The following is a 20,642-nucleotide window of genomic DNA, read 5'->3' on the forward strand; positions in this document are numbered from 1 at the left end:
ACACCAAAATAGCAAAAAAGCCTAAAAATCATTCCCTTGAGGCAATCATAAGAGAACAAACACATCTTTTGGAAGGTACTCTAAAAAAAAAAGTGCTTAAAATAAAATCTTGCCTGTTATTTGCAAAATGTGTTATTGGCCATTCTAATAGTATTTGTTTGGAGAATTAAAGATGTCCTCCCCTAACATTCTTAACTGTTACAAGCATACTAAAGAACGTAAGCTTTTAGATAAAAGGAGGCCATTCTCCATGCCATATGGCCATCTCATAATGACAGAGCCAGGTAAGAACCCAGACTTCCCAAGCCTTTGTCCTTTTACTATACAATACATGGAGATAGACAAGTAAATGTTTATGTGTGTGTATATATACATATTTTGTTATACTTACATATGTAACAAAATAGGATCTTTGAAATTAAGCAGCAGGCCAACCCAGTATTCTCATATTATTTTCCCCTATGTATATTTATTTTTGTCTTTTTTTAACCTTTCCCAAAATCACATCCCATTTTAGAAAGTTGAATAGTGAATTTCTTTTTTTATCATGTTATTAAAACCATTCTAAAGGAGAAACGTTCAAATCTGAAGTTAACCCTGCTTTCACCCATCTGCTCAAACAGAAGTAACTTCTGAACTCTAAATGCTTTTCTTTCTTACCAACAATCCTCTGAAAACAACCTAACACAAGAAATATATGCCCATCCCTCCCCAAAGGAAAGGTAGGATGTGGAAGTGGATGATACAGAAACTGAATTGCACAGAAGCAGTAAGAATCAAAACTCCATGCTTTAAGGAATGGTAAGAATGTAAACCTGCAAGAATAGACCCTGTATTAAACTCCTCAAATCCATCAGCCTGATTTTGAGTTGAATTTTCTCCAAGGCTCTCAAAGCAGAAACAACACGTATAAGTATGACAAAACTGAGATTACGACATTAAGAAAAATGCTAAAGAAAAAGGGAAACTATGCATTCAGGTAACTCAAACCTATTTTTAATACCTGTCTTATATTTGTGTCGTCCCTTCACATTATGTACAGGTAGCGTTTGAAAAATTCGATTCTGTATTCACACAGACATTGGTTTCAACTATGGCTAAATCACCTAACCAGTTTTGTCATATACTGGGAAACATACCGTGTTGGGTTGGTAATATTAAATGGCATGACACTGATAATCGCTTAGCAAAGTGTCTAGTACATAGCTAAGCACAAAGATAAAAACTAAAAACCAACAAAAACAAACAAACAAACAAAAAAACCCTTGGAACTCTTTTTTTAGTCACACACCTCCACACAGGTGAGGTGACATGTCCGAGGTCTCACCTTTCGTGTCAGGACATTTAGAAAGCCAGGCTTTTCCTCTAAGGAGATTGAAAGTTGAGGCAATTAGGGAATTCGCTAAGTCAGTATCCTTAAAAGGACTAGGTGGGGGAAAGTGGCCTCCGGCACGGACAAAGTTTTCACCACAGAAAACCGCCACCACAGACCCTCTCGATCTTTCTCTCGTCCCGGGCAGGTACGAACTACACTTCCCAGCAGCCCTCAGGCTGCTTCCGGTGCAGCGCGCGCCAGCGCCCCGTTTTACGGCCGCATCTTTTACGTCAGTTCGATCCGTAAGCTCCTACGGCTGAAACCGAGTTCCTCGATATGGGTTCCTTCGTTTCCCAGCCTTTGGATTCCGCCAAGGTCGCTGCACCTCCTGAGGCTGCCTCCTCCGCCAAGCCCGCGCCCATCTCTGCACCCGGAGTGGCGACCTCTCCAGCGCAATCTCCTCTATTTAATAATTGCTGGAGCTGTCGCGTGCTCTCCGGGTCGGGGCTGATAGGGGCGGGCGGGTACGTGTACTGGGTGGCGCGGAAGCCCATGAAGCTGGGATACCCCCCCGGTCCAGGGACTATTGCACAGATGGTCTTCGGCATCAGTGAGAGTCGGGGCACTACTGTTGGGCTAGGGGAGAGGGAGATGAGGGGCGCGGCCACGTGGGTGGGGGAAGGGCGCTCGTTTTGGTCACGTGGCGGGAGGCAATTCCCCTCCCCCCGCCTTCTCCCCAGTAAGATACAGGGCGGGGAGAAATTGTTGAACGCTTTTCTTCTTTTTTTATTTTTTTCCCTTAAACCACAGTATTTTTTGAGAATTCTTAAGTAGCCTCAATCTTCTTAATCTTACCAAGAGCTATTAAAGATAGGTATGAGTATAGCAGTCCCATTTTCCTGTTGAATAAATCGAGGCACAGAGAAGAAATACCATGTCCAAGGTCAGACATCCAGGATAAGACACAGCTAGCTTTTGATCCCAGACTTATATGTCACCAAAACCTATGCTGCTTCTGTAGATTGTGGAGAAAGCCTGATTGAGAGCACTTGACCTTGGTTTAAGAACTTGGCTTTGAAGGCATGTTGTAGAGATTTGTTCAAAGCCCCCACACTAGGTCTACCACTGGGTACTGTGGCCACAGACTTTATTTGTACCATTACTAAGTTATTATCAAAATGTCTTCCAGTAAAATGTAGTGATTCTTTTAGCTCTTGAGACCAGTTGAGTGAATAGAATTTTAGGTTTTCAGACCTCTTACCTTCTTAACTAGATTGCTCAGATCAATTCCCTTTTAGTGCCTTGCTTTGGAGAAATAACAGGATTTTTTTTTTTCTTCTCAACTTTCTTCTTCTGAGCTTCACTCTTCTATAAGAAAGTTATAATGGTAATTGAATCTTCAAGGAGTATTGTGATAGTTATATAAGATGACATATGTGAAAGCACCTGGTAAACTGAAGTGCAGCATAACACATAAAGTACTGTTTTTGTTTTTTTTTTCCCCCCTAGGCATGGCTTGTTGGGGTGTGGTCATACTCTCAGACCCCAAAGGGAAGGCTTTCCGTGCTGGTTGAAAGTACCACCAGTGAATTTGTCATCTCTCCATGTCCCCATGACATAGAGCAAACATAAGATCATATGGATATTCTGGACAGAAACATGGACATTGACAGACTTCAGTCCTGCGGATACTACAAGACTGAAAAGACAAACATGATTGTCATTCATTGGCAGTGATTGCTTGTGGCCTTCTTTGCAGATTCCGCAGGGATCAATAAATCCCTCAGAGAAGAGAAGAGTTTCTACGTCTTATCTGGGGAGGGAGAGTATACTTTAAAAAAAAAAGGAAATGATAAACCAAATAGGAATGTGAGCTAAACTTATTTTAAATAGTTCTTTTACCCTCTCCCATAATTGGGTCAACACCTACTATCAACCTAATCCTGGATAGGCATCATGCAGTAAGCTGAAGTACAATTCAGTTATGTGATGTTAGTGCATATAGAAGTTTTAAGTTAGCAGGGACCATAGAGGACCCAAAGCAGGGTACTTCCTTAAAGGCCCATGACACATGGTCATCAACTAAAATACCAATGAAGACAAGTTACTACCTACTTAAAAGGCAGGCCATTCTATTGATGGACAGCTATAGTCCTGAAATTTTCTTAGGTTAAACCCAAATTACATAAATCTAACTTGCTGGTCTTGGCTTGACTTACTGAATACATAGAATAACACTTAAATACTATAATATAATTTTAATGTCTTTGCCAGAATCTGTACTATTGTGAATATTTAACCAAATAAGAGTTTTTCCAAATAAACTTGCCCACTCATCAGCTATATTGCCCAACTATGTTTGGTTCTTCCCAACTTGGAATCACTTAACCAGGTGTGAGCATGTTCCATCATGCCTATAGGCAGTTGGGAATAATGCCCCTCCCTTCCAAAAACAGGTTACTTAGAGTTTGTACTTAAAAATTTTGTTTTCCTTTTGAAGTGTGTTCTAAAATTTACTTTGATTTCTGCCAGAGCTATGTCAGAGATCCAAGGTTTCTTTTTAAGGATGAGTCTTCAGCGAGAAAAGAGACATGGCCTTAGTCCTGCAAGCAGGAAGTGCACTTAGTGCCCCTATTATCTTCTCATTTCTTGGGGATGAAGTGGGGAGAGCAGGATTAACAGGCTCAAGAATCAGTGGATTATTACTCAGTAACTCAAGAATACCAGCTTAATTATGATTTATCAACTTTAGAACCTCTTTACAGCATGGAAATGAGAGTTTATAAAGGCTCATAATTACCTTTAGCAAAGAAGAGAAAAAGTACAAAAATGGGTAATTTAAAATGCACTTACAGTTATCTTTGGAACATAGATCAAAATGTGAACATACATGTGAACACTGACATTTCTCATGGTATCTAAGACTTATTAGCACAACCCTTACATAATGTAAACTTTGCTATCTCCAGATGATCAGGTAATCATTATACCATCTCTTGTTCCCTTTGTGTATTGCACTGACTCGTCTAGAATCCTGTGACCATCTAACAATAGGTCTGAACGTTTTAAAGGACTTGAATGTAGATTGATCCTTAGGATCTTGCTGTGTACTGGGGGGAGAGGTGTGGGGTCTCTTTGTTCCTAGGCCAACTGCTGGGACAGCTGTTGGCTGGCAGCACTGAAGTGTGCCAAATGCAGATTAATCTAACAAGTTCTGGAGTTCACCTGACCAGGACCAACTGCAGAGACAGCTGTTGCTGGTGGCCCTAGAGGTTAAGCATTTCAGCCATGATTTGTACTTTACCTCCACCCTCAGCTCAGCATTTGCTCCCTGCTCTTTTTTATTACTGGTTTCCCAGCCTGGCTGTGTCTGAATTAGGTGCCTCTTGAATGAAGCCACTTGATTTGACAACATAAAATATATTGCTCCTAAATTAAATATATGTTCAGGGCAAGCATATGTTCAACTACCCCTCAAAACAGACTTGGCCTCAACTGATTTACTGCCAGGGCTTCATTGATCAAACCGACATTCTCAAATCTTGAAGTGAGGAATAGTAAGCAATTCTGAGTTGAAAAGCTACTTTTTAAAATGACAGATAAATCCTTGCCTTGATCCAATGATTATACAGGTGTTAGGGGCAAAGAGTCAGAGGTGAAGGACCTATAATTACACATCACTAAGAGGTATCCTAAGAGCCTGAGGGGAAAAATATGTCACTCTTCTAGATGCATGTCACTTGTCCTTAGCGATATTCAACAACTTGTCATTCATATGTAAATGGAATGTAGAGAAATAGCCAAAAGGGCAAATGTTAAATGTAGCAATGCCTCTAAAAATCTCTGCTCAGTCCTAGGACTGAACTTGCATGTACTTCAGGAGCATGGTACGCAGGATTTTTAAGATGGTCTCCAGATTCCCAACCTCCAGATGTCCATACACCTTCTCCCAGTTATTCAGTCAAACACCATTCTAGGTACTGCTGTGAAGGAAATTTGCAGATATAATTAAGGTCTCAGATCAGTTGATCTTAAGGAGATTATCCAGATGGGCTAATCACATGAATCCATTAAATCTTGGTGCAGAGGTCATAGACCTGAGAAGCCAAGGATTAGAAGCAGGAGAGGTGGGGGGTCAATGCATGAAAAGTTCATTGGAGGCTGGAAGAAAGAAACCATCCACGTTGAAAACTGCCTGTGGGGGCCATATGACTGGGGACTGCAGGCAGCCTGGAGTGCTGAGAATGATCACCAGCCAACAGCTGAAAGAGAAACGAGGACCCTAGTTCCACAACTGGAAGGAAGTGAATTCTGCCAGCCACCTGTGAGCTTGGAAGAGGGCCGTGTGAGAACCAAGAACCGCAGCCCTGGTCAATACCTGTTTTCAGCCCAGTGAGACCTTAAGCAAAGTAACGTGAAACTGGGAGCTAGTAAATTTGTTTTAAGTTGCCAAGTTTGTGGTTATTTGTTATACGGCGTAGACAATGAATACCAGGAATCAGGAGTGTTCTGTGTTGTCATGGTCATAGTAGGTGGCACGCCATACCAAATACACACCCTCATTCTGGGTATTCAGGAAGTAGCCAGAAGGGGCCATCTGAATAGCATTTGCCTTTACAGTTATGGTCTTTGCTTGTTCTTTTACTGGTGTATTACTTGGATAGTTTGTATTTTCTGTTTTCTGGAACAATTGTTCCACTACTAAACATAAAAAAGAAATCTGACAGCAACCTTTTTATGTGCCAAGCATATCTGACTAAGTGCTCTGCAGGTATTGTTTAGTCCTCTCAGCAACCCTGTTTTACAGATAAGATGACTGAGGCCTGGAGCAGGTAAGAATTTTCCCAAAGCCTCAAGTGATGAATTTGGTTAAGCTTGGTTAAGAGCACTGTTTGGGAATTGGGAATTCATGCTGCTATAGTCATTTTCTCAACATCCATTCTCAAAATGTTTAGGTATCAAAATTAGAAATTTTAAATTCTGATTTTCCATTTTTTTCTTGGTTATCCCTTAGTTTAACATGCATCATTAATCCCTTGGTTTCTTCTTCTTTATAATTGAGATCATATCACTTACTACTCTGACAGCAATTTACTTGTTAATCCAGAACAAGAAATTCTCACCTCCCTAAGCAGGCTCAGACAATTCCCTGACTTTACCCTAGTTTGTCTCCTGACCTTAGATCATTCTCCTGAACCTCAGACTCTATTTTCCAGCCTCATCATGGCACGCTACATGTCTGACACCAGAGTCCCAGCTTGTCTCAGTAAACTCTTATCTCCCTCCTACCAATTAGTGCTCCTCTGTTTTCTATCTCCATCCATAGCACTTCCATCAGCTATCAAAGTCAGAAACTGTGGAATTATCTACCATTCTCTTTATTCTCATTCTTCTGATCTGTTAACAAGTCCTGGTTATTTTAACCCTTTACTGCTCTTTCCTATCCCTTCCCATTGCTGCTAACATCATTTCTCATTTAGATTACCATAATAGATTCTTAATTTCTCCTTGTTTCCTGGACTCCCCTCTCATCGGCCCTCCACACTCTAAACAGAGCAATCTTACAACATGTCTCAGTTTAAAACACTGCATTTAAAAGATTGCTCAGTAGTCAGTTATGCATCTGTCCCTCCCCACCAATTGTGTACTCCTCAAGAAGAGGATTGTGCTTTTTGCATCTTCATGTTACCCTTCCCCAGCCACAGCAGCAAACATGCCAGCCACTTGGTTGGTGTTTAGTAAATATTTGATGAATAAGTGAATGAAGGGCTGAACAAATTAATAAGGAAAGAAAAAAATACTTGTTTTATTTGACAACTTTAGAGTATTTCTGTGGCTCTTATCTCAGTTACCCATCACCCCTTGCCCAGCAGCATCAGCATTACTGGAAAACTCATTAGAAATGTAAATTCTTAGCCCTAAGCCAGACCTACACCCTAACTCAGGAGCCCTGGAATTGGAGCCTACCAACCTGTATTTTAACAAGCTCTCTAGATGATTCAAATGACTGCTTACATTTGAGAATCACTGGTGTGGTTGAACCTGGCTGATGTGTATAGAACATATTTCGGCTGTAACAGCGGGAAGAACACCTGAACATCTGGACATTTGACTCAGGCTCTAATCTCAGTTCTGCCACCAGCTCCTAATATGCTCTTGAGAAGACACGACCTTTTAGATCACAAATGTTATCACCCGTAAGTTCAGAAGGTCGGACTAGGTACTTTCTAAATTCCCTTTCAGCACTAAGAGCCTCTCTTTGCATAAGGAAGGAGATGTATTCTCAGGTTCTGAAGGACAGAGAGAGCAGTGGGGAGCTGAGGAAAAATGGAAACAGCACTCTCTGCAGGGATCCTGCGATGCTGCCGCAGAAGATCAGACCACTATTCCTGCAAGTTCACTCCCGAGAAACTTGCGGCTGCAAATGCCTGATACTTCACAGGAATTTAGCAAACCCTCACCCCACTTAGCACACTTGGCCAACCAAACAGCTCTACAGGGGAGGGGAGAGGTCCTTCCCAGCCTTCTTGTGATCACATCATGCTCTGAAGCATGAAATGTGATTACCCTTTTCTAGCCTGAATAACTGCCCAAGCGTTCAAAAGAAATAAGGGAAGCCAAGGAAGCACTGGGCGGGATGAAGGGGTGGTTGTCTGTATGTAGTCCCTTTCCACTTCCTAAGAACCCAAATAGGAAAATCCCTCCTTCAGTTTAACCCTGCATAATATTGATTTAATGATATGAATTAAATTAAACACATTATGTAGACTGTGTCTTGAATAATAACAAACTTCAGCAAAAGAAAAGATGCCATCAGTGAGTGGGCAAAGCAGACCAATAAAAAAATGCACATTCTGTCCTGTACCTGGAGGTACAAGATTGTGTGTGTGTGTGTGTATTAATGGTGTCCACCTAAGTATGAAGCTGAGTGCACACAATAAAACCCGAATGATGACTTTATCACTATAATGGCCAACTACAGAAATAGTCATTAGGCCAGGGACCAGGGGCCAGTTTTGGTGAAAACCCTAGATTCTGGTCATGTTACCACCAAAAAGGTCCTAATATCTAGAAGAAATCTGGCCTCATTTCCTTCAAGGGAATTACCATTTTCAGGCATTTCAGATGCATTGTGTTAAGATTCTGTCCAAATACGTATTTATTAGCCTTTGTTTATATGTCAAGTACTCTGCTAGGTGAGTTAGGAGTATGGCAGAGTCCTTGCTCAAAGAAGTTGACAGTCAATTGGGAGAGCCAGACTCTTTACAAAGTGATTGTGATATAAGCAAGTTTTATACACTGAGTACAGGAGAGCAAGGAAAAGGGACATTTTATATCTTCTTACACTGGCACAGTAATCAAGTCTGATATCTTACCCAGAGTAAAGCCTAGTCACCAGTGGGACAAACTTTTGACCTGGGTGCCACCCAGCAGGAGGATGAATAAAGTAGACACATGCCAAGAAGCCAGGCTACCCACACTCCTATCCAGGCAGGTCATCAAACCGAAACTCTAAGGGGGTATACTCTAAGTTCCTGACTTGGGGTGGTTTTAAGCGGCATGCTGTGCAGCCATGCTTAGAACTGTGTGACAGAGAACTGCAAAACGCCTGTCAAAACCTTGACAAGTGAAAGACAGGCAAACTGGAGGGAGGCCTGCTCTCCATCCTCATCATCCCGTGAACACCTGTTACCAGCAGAGCAAGCTGAAAGACACATTTGGCACGTGTTGGCAGCACCAGCAGAATCAGCACTTCCTCATGATTTAGTGAAAACGTGATCCTTTCTCCATGGCTTCTGCTGCACAAACCCATTATAGTTTCCTTTGCTGTATACTTATTATAAGTGAGAGGCGGAGATAAGTAAACTCCTCGAGTAGATTTTACTGTGGTTGAAATAGGGATACTGAAAATTCTGGCTACATTTTTTTTTTTTTCAAATGAGGAAAAAAAAATCACACTAACCCCGCATGTAGGGAGTTTTTCAATTGACAAGTCATTTCCTTTCATTCATTCACACACTTGGGTCTACAGCAGGGCAAGAGAATAAGCTGGGCATCTCCCATAGTTCCCATTTTACATATGAAGAAATGGAGGTGGTTTGGGGGAGTCGAGGGACTGTGTAATCACCAGTAACAAGCAGACTGGTCATGTGAGCTCAGGTCTTTGGAACCTTTGCAGGATGCTCCTCCCACACTGCTTCTCTAAGAATTCAAGGAGGTGTGCCTATTCTAACCAGCTTTCTTTCTGGTAGGGAGCAGTTTAGGTTGCGCCTCCTAAAACAACAGAAGTTCAATTTGTCTGCCTCAGATTAAGTGCAGTGACTCCGTCTTTGCAAGCCCGAGGTTCAGAGGGACAAGGACAATGCAGACAAAATGTGTGCTTTAGAGCCAGCTAGTTGGAAGCTGCTTGTCCCTAAACAAACTACGTTATTTGAGTCTCAGCTCCCTGATCTATAAGAAGTGAACAGTCACACCCCGAGCTTTCATGGGGACTCATGTGTTCAATGACTGTCATGTACTAAGCAGTCAATAACTGATTACTGATACTGTTTTTAATAGTATATTTTGATATAATTGTATAATTGTATAAATATTTAATTAGTATAAAAACTCCTCTTGTCAGCTGAGGACTCAGGCTCTGGATGTGGGAAAGGGGCTGCCACACTAGTGTCCAAGGGTTGGGTGTTTGGGGTCACATCGTGCAGATGCCAGGAAGACAGAATTTTTTTTTTTGAATGTAAAATCCAAGTCACATTTGTGTTTGCGATTTGGCTCAGTTCATTCCAATTTTTTATTTTAAAATGTTTCACTTAGTTAGAAATGTAACTTTAAAATAAAGAGCAAATGAAAAATAAAAAATAGAAAAGACAAAGTCTATCTAGAAAGAAGTGTTCCTCTGAGGGGGCCCCAGAGTTGGCTCTATGAATATGCCAGCTGCCAGTTTGTTTAATTATTACGTGGTTTAAATATATCCCTGTCTGAGAGGGAGGAGGGCAACTGACAGCAGCCTCAACTTCCTGCGACGCTAGATGCTTATTTCACCAAGCTGGCTGTGGGACTGACACGCTTTCCCTTGACATGTGCACTACATGACTCCCCTGTGTTGAACCCTTTCTCCACCACTTAGTGACTGTCTCACTTCCTCATCTGGAAAACAGGGATGTTCCTGCCTGTCTTGCCCATCCTGTGGCTTTTTCATGTAGATCAAATAAAATAAATGAGTATGTGTAAGTCTTTGAAACTGTACATAATACCTTCTCAGTGTTACCCACATCTTATTTACTTGTAATTTTTCAAACATAGGCAGTGCAACTCAGAAAATGGAGTTACACTAGTGGTGCCGCTACACATCCCAAATCCAAGATCTCTCAGGTTATCCCATTTCTCTGTAATATTAGACATTTTCATTTGCCACCAGTTTAGCTCTTCAAAAACACCACTGTGATGCTGATCCTAGAATAAACATTATGATTTCTTGGAGCTTGCCATCTAATAAAGGCATACCTCGGAGATATTGTGTGTTTGGTTCTAGACCAAAGCAATAAAGTGAGTCACACAAGTTTTTTGGTTTCCCACTGCATGTAAAAGTTATGTTTACACAATACTGCAGTCTATTAAATGTACAATAGCATTATGTCTAAAAAATGTACATACCTTAATTAAATAGTACTTTATTGCTAAAAAAAATGCTAACTATCATCTGATCATTCTGCAAATGTAATCTTTTTGCAATAGTAACATCAAGGAACGCTAAACACAGATCATGGTAACAAATGTAATGATAATGAAAAAGTTTGAAAAATTGCAGAATTACCAAAATGTGACAGAAGGGCAAAGTAAACAAATACATTGGGAAAATGGCACCCATTAGACTTCCTTGATGCAAAGTTGCCACAAACATTCAATATGTAAAAAAAGGCAGTATCTGAAGTGCAGTAAAACTAGGCATGCCTACTATTTACAATAGCCAAACATGGAAACAGCCTAAATGACCATCAACAGATGACTGGATAAAGAAGATGTGGTATATTTATACAATGGAATACTATTCAGCCATAAAACCAACAACATAACACCATTTGCAGCAACATAGATGTTCCTGGAGAATGTCATTCTAAGTGAAGTAAGCCAGAAAGAGAAAGAAAAATACCATATGAGATTGCTCATATGTGGAATCTAAAAAAAAAAAAAAAAAAAAAGAAAGAAAGAAAAAGAACATAAATACAAAACAGAAACAGACTCATAGACATAGAATACAAACTTGTGGTTGCCAAGGGGGTGGAGGGTGGGAAGGGACAGAGTGGGATTTCAAAATTCATAGATACTGACAGGCATATGTAGAATAGATAAACAAGATTATACTGTATAGCACAGGGAAATATATAAAAGATCTTGTGGTAGCTCACAGCGAAAAAAAAAGTGACAATAAGTATATGTATGTCCATGTATAACTAAAAAACTGTGCTCTACATTGGAATTTGACACAACATTGTAAAATGACTATAACTCAATAAAAAAATTTTTAAATGAAAATTTTTTTAAAATCTGAAAAAAGGAAAAAAAAAAAAAAACTAGGCATGCCTGTAGACAATATTGTTAAATTAGACTTTCAGCTTTGAATCCTTTGAATCAGAGGATTAACCATCAGCCGTGCTCCCTCCTTCTGCCAATAATTCACATACTGTTCCATGATTCCACTCCCCTTTATTAACCATCAGCCGTGCTCCCTCCTTCTGCCAATAATTCACATACTGTTCCATGATTCCACTCCCCTTTCTTCTGACCTGTGACATGAAATATGGCAGCTCTTTCCAGGATTATTCTATTCAGCATCCCAGCTGTTTAGGAGCATAGCCATTCCTCCTAACAATCGGAGTCAAATGGAATATCCCAGCTGGGCTCATGAGCCACTATATACTCCAGGTGTACTTTAGTGACATTTTACTTCCTCTGTAAAACCATGTTACTTAGTCTATAATAAAGACATACCTGAACTTGAGATCCATTAACACTGATAGCATTTCTCAAGTACCCAACTGTCTCTCAGAGTTCAAATTGGCTAAGGTGCTCCAGCTTATATTCTTTTCTTTTTTTTTTGGACTTTAGTTGGAACATCATGCCTAGTTAAGGGCTTTTCTTTTATAGTTCAGAAAATGCTGCTGATATTTAAAAATTACTATAAGATCTCTTTTATATTCAGGATTTTTTCCTACCGAATTTTGCCTTCACTTACTTCCTTGAATGCATGTTATATATGTATGTGTGTGTAATGTATACTATAGATATTTCATATAAGATATATATATATATATTTAATTAAGACAGTACTTGAATAACATGCTAATTTCTGCCAAATTTGTTTTGTTTAAAGTCATCTAGATGCAGTCAGATATGGAACAAAGAAGGAGGCAGAAGTTTTGGCTTCAAATCTCAGGTCTGCCAAGGGTGATCTTAAATAAGTCAATGATAATGATTCTCAAATTTACATCTCTGGACCCCAAATCTTCCTGACCTCCAGACTCATATATTCAACTGTCTTTTGACATTGCTGCTTGGATGACTAATAGGTGTCTTGAATTTAACCCATCCAAAACCAAAATCAAGAACCTCATGATTTCTCCTTTCACATTTCACATCCACTCCATCTCTTCGTCCCATTTAAAAAGCTGCATCTCCATGCTCCCAGATGCACATATCAAAAGCCTAGGAATCATCTTTTACAGTTCTCTTCCTTTTACACTCCACACCTTTTAAATTAACTAAACAAGGGGGCCATTAGACTGAGGTGACTCTAAGGGCTTAGAAGCCTAAGTAAGCAAACCAAATTCTAAGTCTATAAATGACTTAAGGTGATGAAATCAAAACACTAAGGACAGCCAATCACAAACAACCAACTAGGCTTTAAGCTACAGCCAATCAAATTACTTCCTTTCTTTTACCCCATACTTTCTCCATACAAGTTTTTCCCTAGCTTCTGTCCAAAAGGGCTCCTAACCACTTTTGGTTTGGTGTTGCCCAATTCAAATCGATTTTTGCTCAAATAAACTCATACAATTTTTAATATGCCTCAAGTTTATTTTTTTTAACACATCCAACCCCTCAGCAAATCCTGTTAATTTTATCTTCAGAATATTCCTAAAATCTGAACCCATATCACCACTTGTCACCCTGCTTCAGTCACCCCCAGCTGTTGCCTGGACCATTATGATCCTTTCCTGACTAGTTTTTCTGCTTCCTGTCTTATACACCCGACAGTTTCACAGTGCAGCCAGCACGATCAATTCAAATGTAACTTGGATCACATTACTCTCTTTCCTGAAACCCAACAATCGTCAATCTTGTCCTATTACTCTTAGAATAGATTCTAAGCTTCTTGGTCTTCTAGGCCTTATACATTAAACCCCAATATTTGTATGATCTCTCTTTGCACAGTCTCTCTCTTGCTCAAAGAGTTCCAAACACACTTTGTGCTATCTGTCAAACACATTACATCCTTCAGCCCAGAGTTTCTACACATACTATTCTCTCTGCCTGAGACTCCTCGCCTAAGTAGTCAAATAGCTTGTCCCTTGCATCAGTCAGGTGTTTGCTCAAACTCCCTCGGAGTATTTTCCATTATACCCAGAAGAGCTCCCACTCTATTGTACTTTCTTTCTCTTCCTAACTCTCATCACTCCCTGACATTCTGCTCAAACATATACCCACAATTCTTCACTCCTCGATTAAACATAAGTGCCATGAGGACAGAAACTTAGAGTGTTTTGTTTACAACTTTATACCCAGTAACTGGGAGACTGCTTGGTATTCATTAAAAGGTAAAAAAATGTCAATGAATGAAAACATGTAGGCTCTGGGCGTGTTTCCATTCTCTAAAATAAAGTTTTCAACAATATGATCTATAAGGTCGTCACTAGCTTTAAAAGCCCATGATTCCTTGCTTTATGATCTTTCTTTGTTATGCACACAGAAACAACTGTGGCAGAAAACAATAGCATAGGAGGCAATGAGCTGGACCAAATAGCACCTCTACCATAACTTTTAAGGACTTGCTTTTAAGTCTTCTTCTGATTAAAATTCTCATTCGTAGAATTTATATGGAAAATTCTATGGAAAATAAATGAGGACAGCTAATGCAATGGGTGCGAAGAATCCAATTTTGCCAAATTAAGCAAACCAAGAACCTGGTGAGGTCCCAAGGGTTGGGGCCAGTTTTCCTATCTCCAAAGAGCTTTACACAAGTAGCCACAGAGACAAGGACATCGTCAAATTTTTCTGTTTGAGGTCCTAATTTGTAGGAACTGCCTAGGGAGTATATTATAATCAAATGAGCAATCTGATTCTGATGACCTTTTCCAATACATCCTGTGGGTGTTGACAAATCATACATTATCTGAGCTTCAGCCATTGAATGCACTGACTGAAATAATGAAATACGTAGTTGCAGAAATTGATCTGTATGTTTAAGGTGCAGAGATAGAGCTCTTTTATAATGTTCATGGTTGAAAACCCTTTTTGGCTTCCATTCAACACGAGGAAGCTTAGAATCAATTCAGAGTAACCCCAGTACTGCTCTTGGGATGGGTAAGAGGGACAATACAGTTTATTTTCAAACATCCTTACTCACAGTCAAGTACTCCCAGAGAGTACAAAAGATGTACAAATTGTTCTTTATTTTGAGATGAAACTTCCATCCCGTAATCATCCAAAGGGGCTAGAGTTTTGAAGTGGCTTCTCACATATCACAGTTGACTTCTGCTTTTACCCTCATTGTCATTAGGAAAGCAGACCCCTTTCGCTGAGGCCGAAAAGGTCTATTTGACCCGTCTGCTTTTCTCTCTGGGGGCCTTCCTCTTCTTAAGTCTCTGGCCCAAGTTAATTATTTGTGGGTGGGGGTGTGACAGCGGGCAGTATTTGGAAGCTTCAAGTGGAGGCCTGGTAAGATAACAGAACAGTTTTATGCTGATAAAATAAATCTCTTCTTTGCACAGCTAGAGTTTCTGTTTCTTTCCTCGTTTGATCTGTGCTACCAAATTCCTCCTTTTGTTATCCCGATTTTAATGTCTAATCCCCATGACAGAGGAAGAATGGGAGAAAGAAATAAGTTCATCTCATCACAATTAGCAAAATAAACTGGAAAAGGGTTTGAAGGAGACTTGCTCACAAGATGGATTTTAGGGAAGACCAAGGTAAGGGTGTTAAGTAACAGTGAACAACAACAGCTGGAGAATCTAGAGTCAGGCTTTAGAACCCAGTGTTCTATTTACTATACGATGATATATATATTACATGTATAGGTTCTGTACATTAGCTTAGAATCCCATTGGAGTGTCAGAGTCTGGTTCTGCTTTGGCAAATCATAAGTGAGAAGAAAGAAAAGCAAATGAAAGTGCTAGATCAGCTCTTGATTGACAGCTCTGTTGCCAAAATTATAGCCAAGTTTAAACCTCAGGTTCATGAGACATACTGCTGCAAACTGAAAAGAAAAATCCACCAACACACTCGAGCACCTGAGATCAGAATGTGCAAAACATTGTGCTCAACATTCCAACTGTAGTCCTGAAAATAACATCAGGCAGAGTAGGGAGCCATAAAATGTGAAGTCAAAAGGCTGACTGAATTGTCAATGGAAGGTTCATTACTAACCGTGATGTGCTCCTTGGCATTTACCCAGACAATCTAAGGCTATGACATTCACATGTAGTTCTTTTATGTGAATCCAAGCCTTACTGCTGCTTCCCCAGAAAGAAATGGGGAGAGAATTAAAATATTTTAATATCTTCTGCAGTTTCACCAAAAGTCCAGGAGTAGTTTTAGATATATATGAAGGACCTCATCAGAAATAAAAGTGTAAGACTTTTAAAATTTTTATTCTTATGTGTAATAATAAATACTGGCATCATTTCAGGTACTTTTCAAATCCATCTGCATGTGCATCTTCAAAATATTTAAAAGACAGGGAAAAGGTGAACTATTCCTTGATACCAATGAGGGTTATTAAATTTAAGGAAAAAGAAAGAGAAAATAGCCTTTCTGCTTCTTGTAACAAAGCAATCCAAAGGTCTTTTCCAATTGAGAAGAGCAACTTCTAAACATATATCTAAATGTAAATCTGTGTCCAAGGTTTGGACTGCTTTTTGACAACACACGACATAAATCCTGCTTAGGGAATAATTGCCTGGGATGGTGCCAAGTTACCAGATCATTGAAATCGATGCTGTGTGCTAGTGCACACTTAAAATTATTTACACTGCTCTTATCCTAGCTACAATCTGTTCTCTCTCGCTAATGCAGCGGAGAGCAATTTACTCCAGAATACCAAAGTCCTTCTGATTTCATTTTTGCTCCCACATCTGCTGCTCTGAGCCCAAGTCCTAGAATTAAAACCAAATAAAGAAGCACATGGAAGCTTTGGGGAAAGTGGGTTTTAGAGTAAACATCAATGAAATTTTCTAAGTTCTGTTTCTGACACTTTGTTCTAATTAACTTTAATGGTTAGTTGCAGTTGTTCCTTGAGAGATTTGGAGGATTTCCTTCCTTCCTCCCTCCTTTCCTTCCTTCCTTCCTTCCTTCCTTCCTTCCTTCCTTCCTTCCTTCCTTCCTTCCTTCCCTCCTCTGTTAATTTTTTGGACACTTCTCCATTTTACAATTGAGGTAGAGGGAGTCCCTTGATAGTTTTCATCTGAAGTGAGGCTGTGGTCTATAGCTCATGTTACTTATACCACCTGAAGTGTCTGGCTGTTTGTGAAAAATAAGAAAGCTCTGATCAGCAGAACTGAAATATTGGCAAATCCTGGAAGATACCAAACATCAATGTTTTGTTTAAATTTCAATTGTTTTATTATTAAACTTTCATGATATCTATTATCTACCTGAAAAGTATAGAAAGTTCTTGTTTGAGTGATTGATTGATTGATTTTTATGGGGAAAAAAAAGGAGGTAGAAACAAACTGTGAAATAAGACACTAGATCGTGGATAACTAGCGAAAAGTCAAAAACCTGCCCATCATGGTAACCCAAGATCTGAGATGTCCTTCTGGCTATTCTGAGGTTCCAGAGTTGAAATCTAGGAGTTGTCAACATGCCAGAGGTTGGGATATAAACAATTCTATTGGTCTTCTAGACCTTTTTCATCATGAAGGACCAGTAATCTTTTAGTAGAGACTCCTGCCTGCCTATCCCAAATCACCTCTTTTCTTCTCAGAAAAACACCCCAACTGGGGGGGAGATAGAGCTCAAGTGATAGAGCACATGCTTAGCTACACAAGGTCCTGGGTTCAATCCCCAGTACCTCCTCTAAAAATAAATAAATAAATAAACCTAATTTCTTCCCCCTCAAAATTAAAAAATAAATAAAAATTAAAAAAAAGAACACCCCAACTTTATTCATATGTCTAGCTTTCAGGGAGGAAATAGTGAATATTCTAAGGGAAAAAAAAACCCACAAGATTAACCTATTCCCCTGGCGATTGGTTCAAGGATGAGCATATGACCCAGTTCCAGTCTATGAGATTAAGAGATAACTTGCTGAGAATTTTGTCAGAGAGGTTTCCTCAGTGTTAAAATAGACATACAAGAAAGGATGGAGCCTCCTCTTTGATTACTGGGTCTGTAGTTGATGTCTGGCACTATTGTAGCTGTCCTGTGACCATGGCGTGAACCAGTATGAGGACAAGCCAACAAGCTATAGATGGTAGAGGAGGAAGACAGACAGCCTTGTGACCTTGATGACATTGTTAACCCAATGAAAGTATCCTATTAAGACCTGCTATGGGAAAACAGAACCTCAGCCTACCAGAGAGGATGTTGAGGTCAATAAACTTGGTATGAGGTTGGAGAACCTTTGTAAGGAAAAAATGATCAATTTGAGTGTCATCAGCTCCCTACCCAATCTAAACCCTACCATAAATGAGTTCTGATCAACTTCTGTGCACAAGAAGATGTAATTAATTAAGAATCAGATCATCACTCCACTCTCTGGCAAGACATGGAGAGTAAAGGTAGATCCATTTAAAGCCTCAGATGCAGAGAACAACACAGGGCTAAGAAGCAAGTATTCTTCACTGGCAGTGTAACTTGTTGAAACTCAAAGTTTGAAAGCAGGACCATATTGAGCTCTTGGGTTTGGAAAGTTGGGAGCAGAAAATGACAGCATCCTGGAGAGCTGCTTTCATCAGTAGTGGAATAGTGGAAAGCCAGGACACATCATGGATCGTGTCAGAGTAATATTACTGCAAACCTGAAGAACAAGAAAGGAGATGAGGCCACCTAGGGACCACATGAGAGCATATATGTAGTACCTTCTAGGGACTTCCTAGATGCCTTGAGAGGAATTTGAGGATGGAACTACTTGGTGTCCAGCCAGAGGGCTATGATTTTGTTAACTTTATTTCAACCCTAGATTATTGTGACAAGGAAAAACAAAGGTTCTCTGTTATTAAACCAACAGTCACTTTGATTTGGGTTAGAATAGGAAATTGATGTATGGAGAGACACTCCCTATAGCTACCAGGCTAAAATGGCTTTGTTTAATGGTTTATTGGTGAGTTATTGTTATTAACACTGTTTAAATGGAGTTCATTAAAATTACCTACTCATAACATGATGAATGAATACATTCCAGAGAGACTGTGTACTCATTTGAGATCTTACATGACTTAAGTTTTGGAAGTATTGTTTCTGAAACATTAGTGTGTCTATGACACCTAGAATCCTTGTTTAAATTGCTGAATTCTGGAATCTGATGCTTCTCATTATGAAGGTCGGGTGGGACCCAGGAATTTGCACTTTTAATAAGTTCCCCATGTTATTCTGATATAGGGGATCTATGGACCACACTTTAAAAAACTCTGCTCTAAGAATTATGCATTTAAGTACAGATGTTATAAATAAAAACGTAGTTTTCTCCTCCAAGAAGGCTATGCATTTGAAATATTTTTCCACTGTTAGGAATGAGGTTGATACTGAATAGTCCTCTTAGGATCTACAAATAGTCCATGAATTGTGATTTAGCCACCCAAGAGCTATTATATTGCCATCATTTTTCTTCATAGAGGTCCCTTAAACCTTATAGAAGGAATTTTTGTTGTTGTTGTTGTTGAGGAGGGGAAATGAGAAGTATGGAAGATAACACTCACTTCATATTTCCTCCCTCACTGAAAGTAGAAGCATATAAGGAGGTCAAAAGTCCACCATCCTTGAGACCAAGAAACTAAGTATTGATTTGTGGTTTTCTGAGAGCAGAGATTGCTATTCATCTTTGCATTCCTAGCACCCACCTGTGACATTGCTCTACCTACTACCTTGCATGCAAGAGAAACTTGCTAAATATCTGTCAAATGTTAGTGGATACGGGGCACAGTTTCTGGCCTGAGCTTGTAATAACCCTAAGACAGCAACAAATATATCCTAAATTCTTAGCTGTAAGAGGTAAGAGCAATGTATTTCATTTGACCGTGTGCCCACCATTATGTATAGTGGGCATCAAACAAATGTTTGTTGAATGACAAAATGGATGTATGCATACATACAGACTCTCAAATTCTAGAGTTACCTTTTATATGACATTAGTTTTCCAAACTCACTTTTTGGTAACAGAACCTTCCCTTCAAAGAAAAACTCATGTAGGATCTCTCCAAAGACAGACAAAAGCAAAGTTGAGAGACTGGAAGTTGAAGATTCCTTCCCTTTGCATCTCCACTATCCTTCAGCAATAAACAATCCCTGAGCCAATCCTCTTTACTAATTTAAAACTATTGGTCTATACAATCTTCACTAGATTCTTGTGTAGCTTTCTCTACTTCTAGATTTTATACTTTCACATCATGGGTTATAAAAAACTAACTTTTGTGTGGCTCACCTTTCTAACAATAAGTGAAAATATTTTTCCTCGTGGGTAAGATACATTTTAATCTTCTAGCCATAGGATGTGCACACCCTGCATTATCTCCCTTTATAAAATATAAAGTAAAATATTCTATACAAGTTTACTTTGTTTTATTGTGCTTCAATTGTTTTTTATTTTGTTTCACATAATATGCTTTTTTTTTTTTCAAATTGAAGTTTGTGGCAACCCTGTGTCAAGCAAGTCTATCAGGACCATTTTTCCAACAGCATTTGCTCACTTCGTGTCTCTATCACATTTTGATAATTCTCCCAATGTTTTAACTGTTTTCATTATACTATATTTGTTATGGTGATCTGTGATTAGTGATCCTTGATGCTACTATTACAAAAAGATTTTGACTCAAAGAAGGCTGAATTGATGGTTAGCGTTTTTTAGCAATAAAGTATTTCTTACTTAAGGTATGTACACTTTTTAAAAATATAA

General features: G+C 39.4%; 1 protein-coding gene across 1 annotated transcript; it reads left to right on the forward strand.

Annotated features, from left to right (window-relative positions):
- The first annotated feature begins 1,608 nt into the window (after positions 1-1,608).
- Positions 1,609-3,111, forward strand: DMAC1 (distal membrane arm assembly component 1). The gene is made up of 2 exons (XM_006208168.4): positions 1,609-1,925; positions 2,825-3,111. The coding sequence occupies exons 1-2, from the start codon at positions 1,652-1,654 to the stop codon at positions 2,887-2,889; spliced, it is 339 nt and encodes a 112-aa protein (XP_006208230.1). The 5' UTR covers positions 1,609-1,651; the 3' UTR covers positions 2,890-3,111.
- The last annotated feature ends 17,531 nt before the right edge of the window (positions 3,112-20,642 follow it).

This window comes from Vicugna pacos, chromosome 4, assembly GCF_048564905.1.
Source record: "Vicugna pacos chromosome 4, VicPac4, whole genome shotgun sequence".
NCBI lineage: Eukaryota > Metazoa > Chordata > Mammalia > Artiodactyla > Camelidae > Vicugna > Vicugna pacos.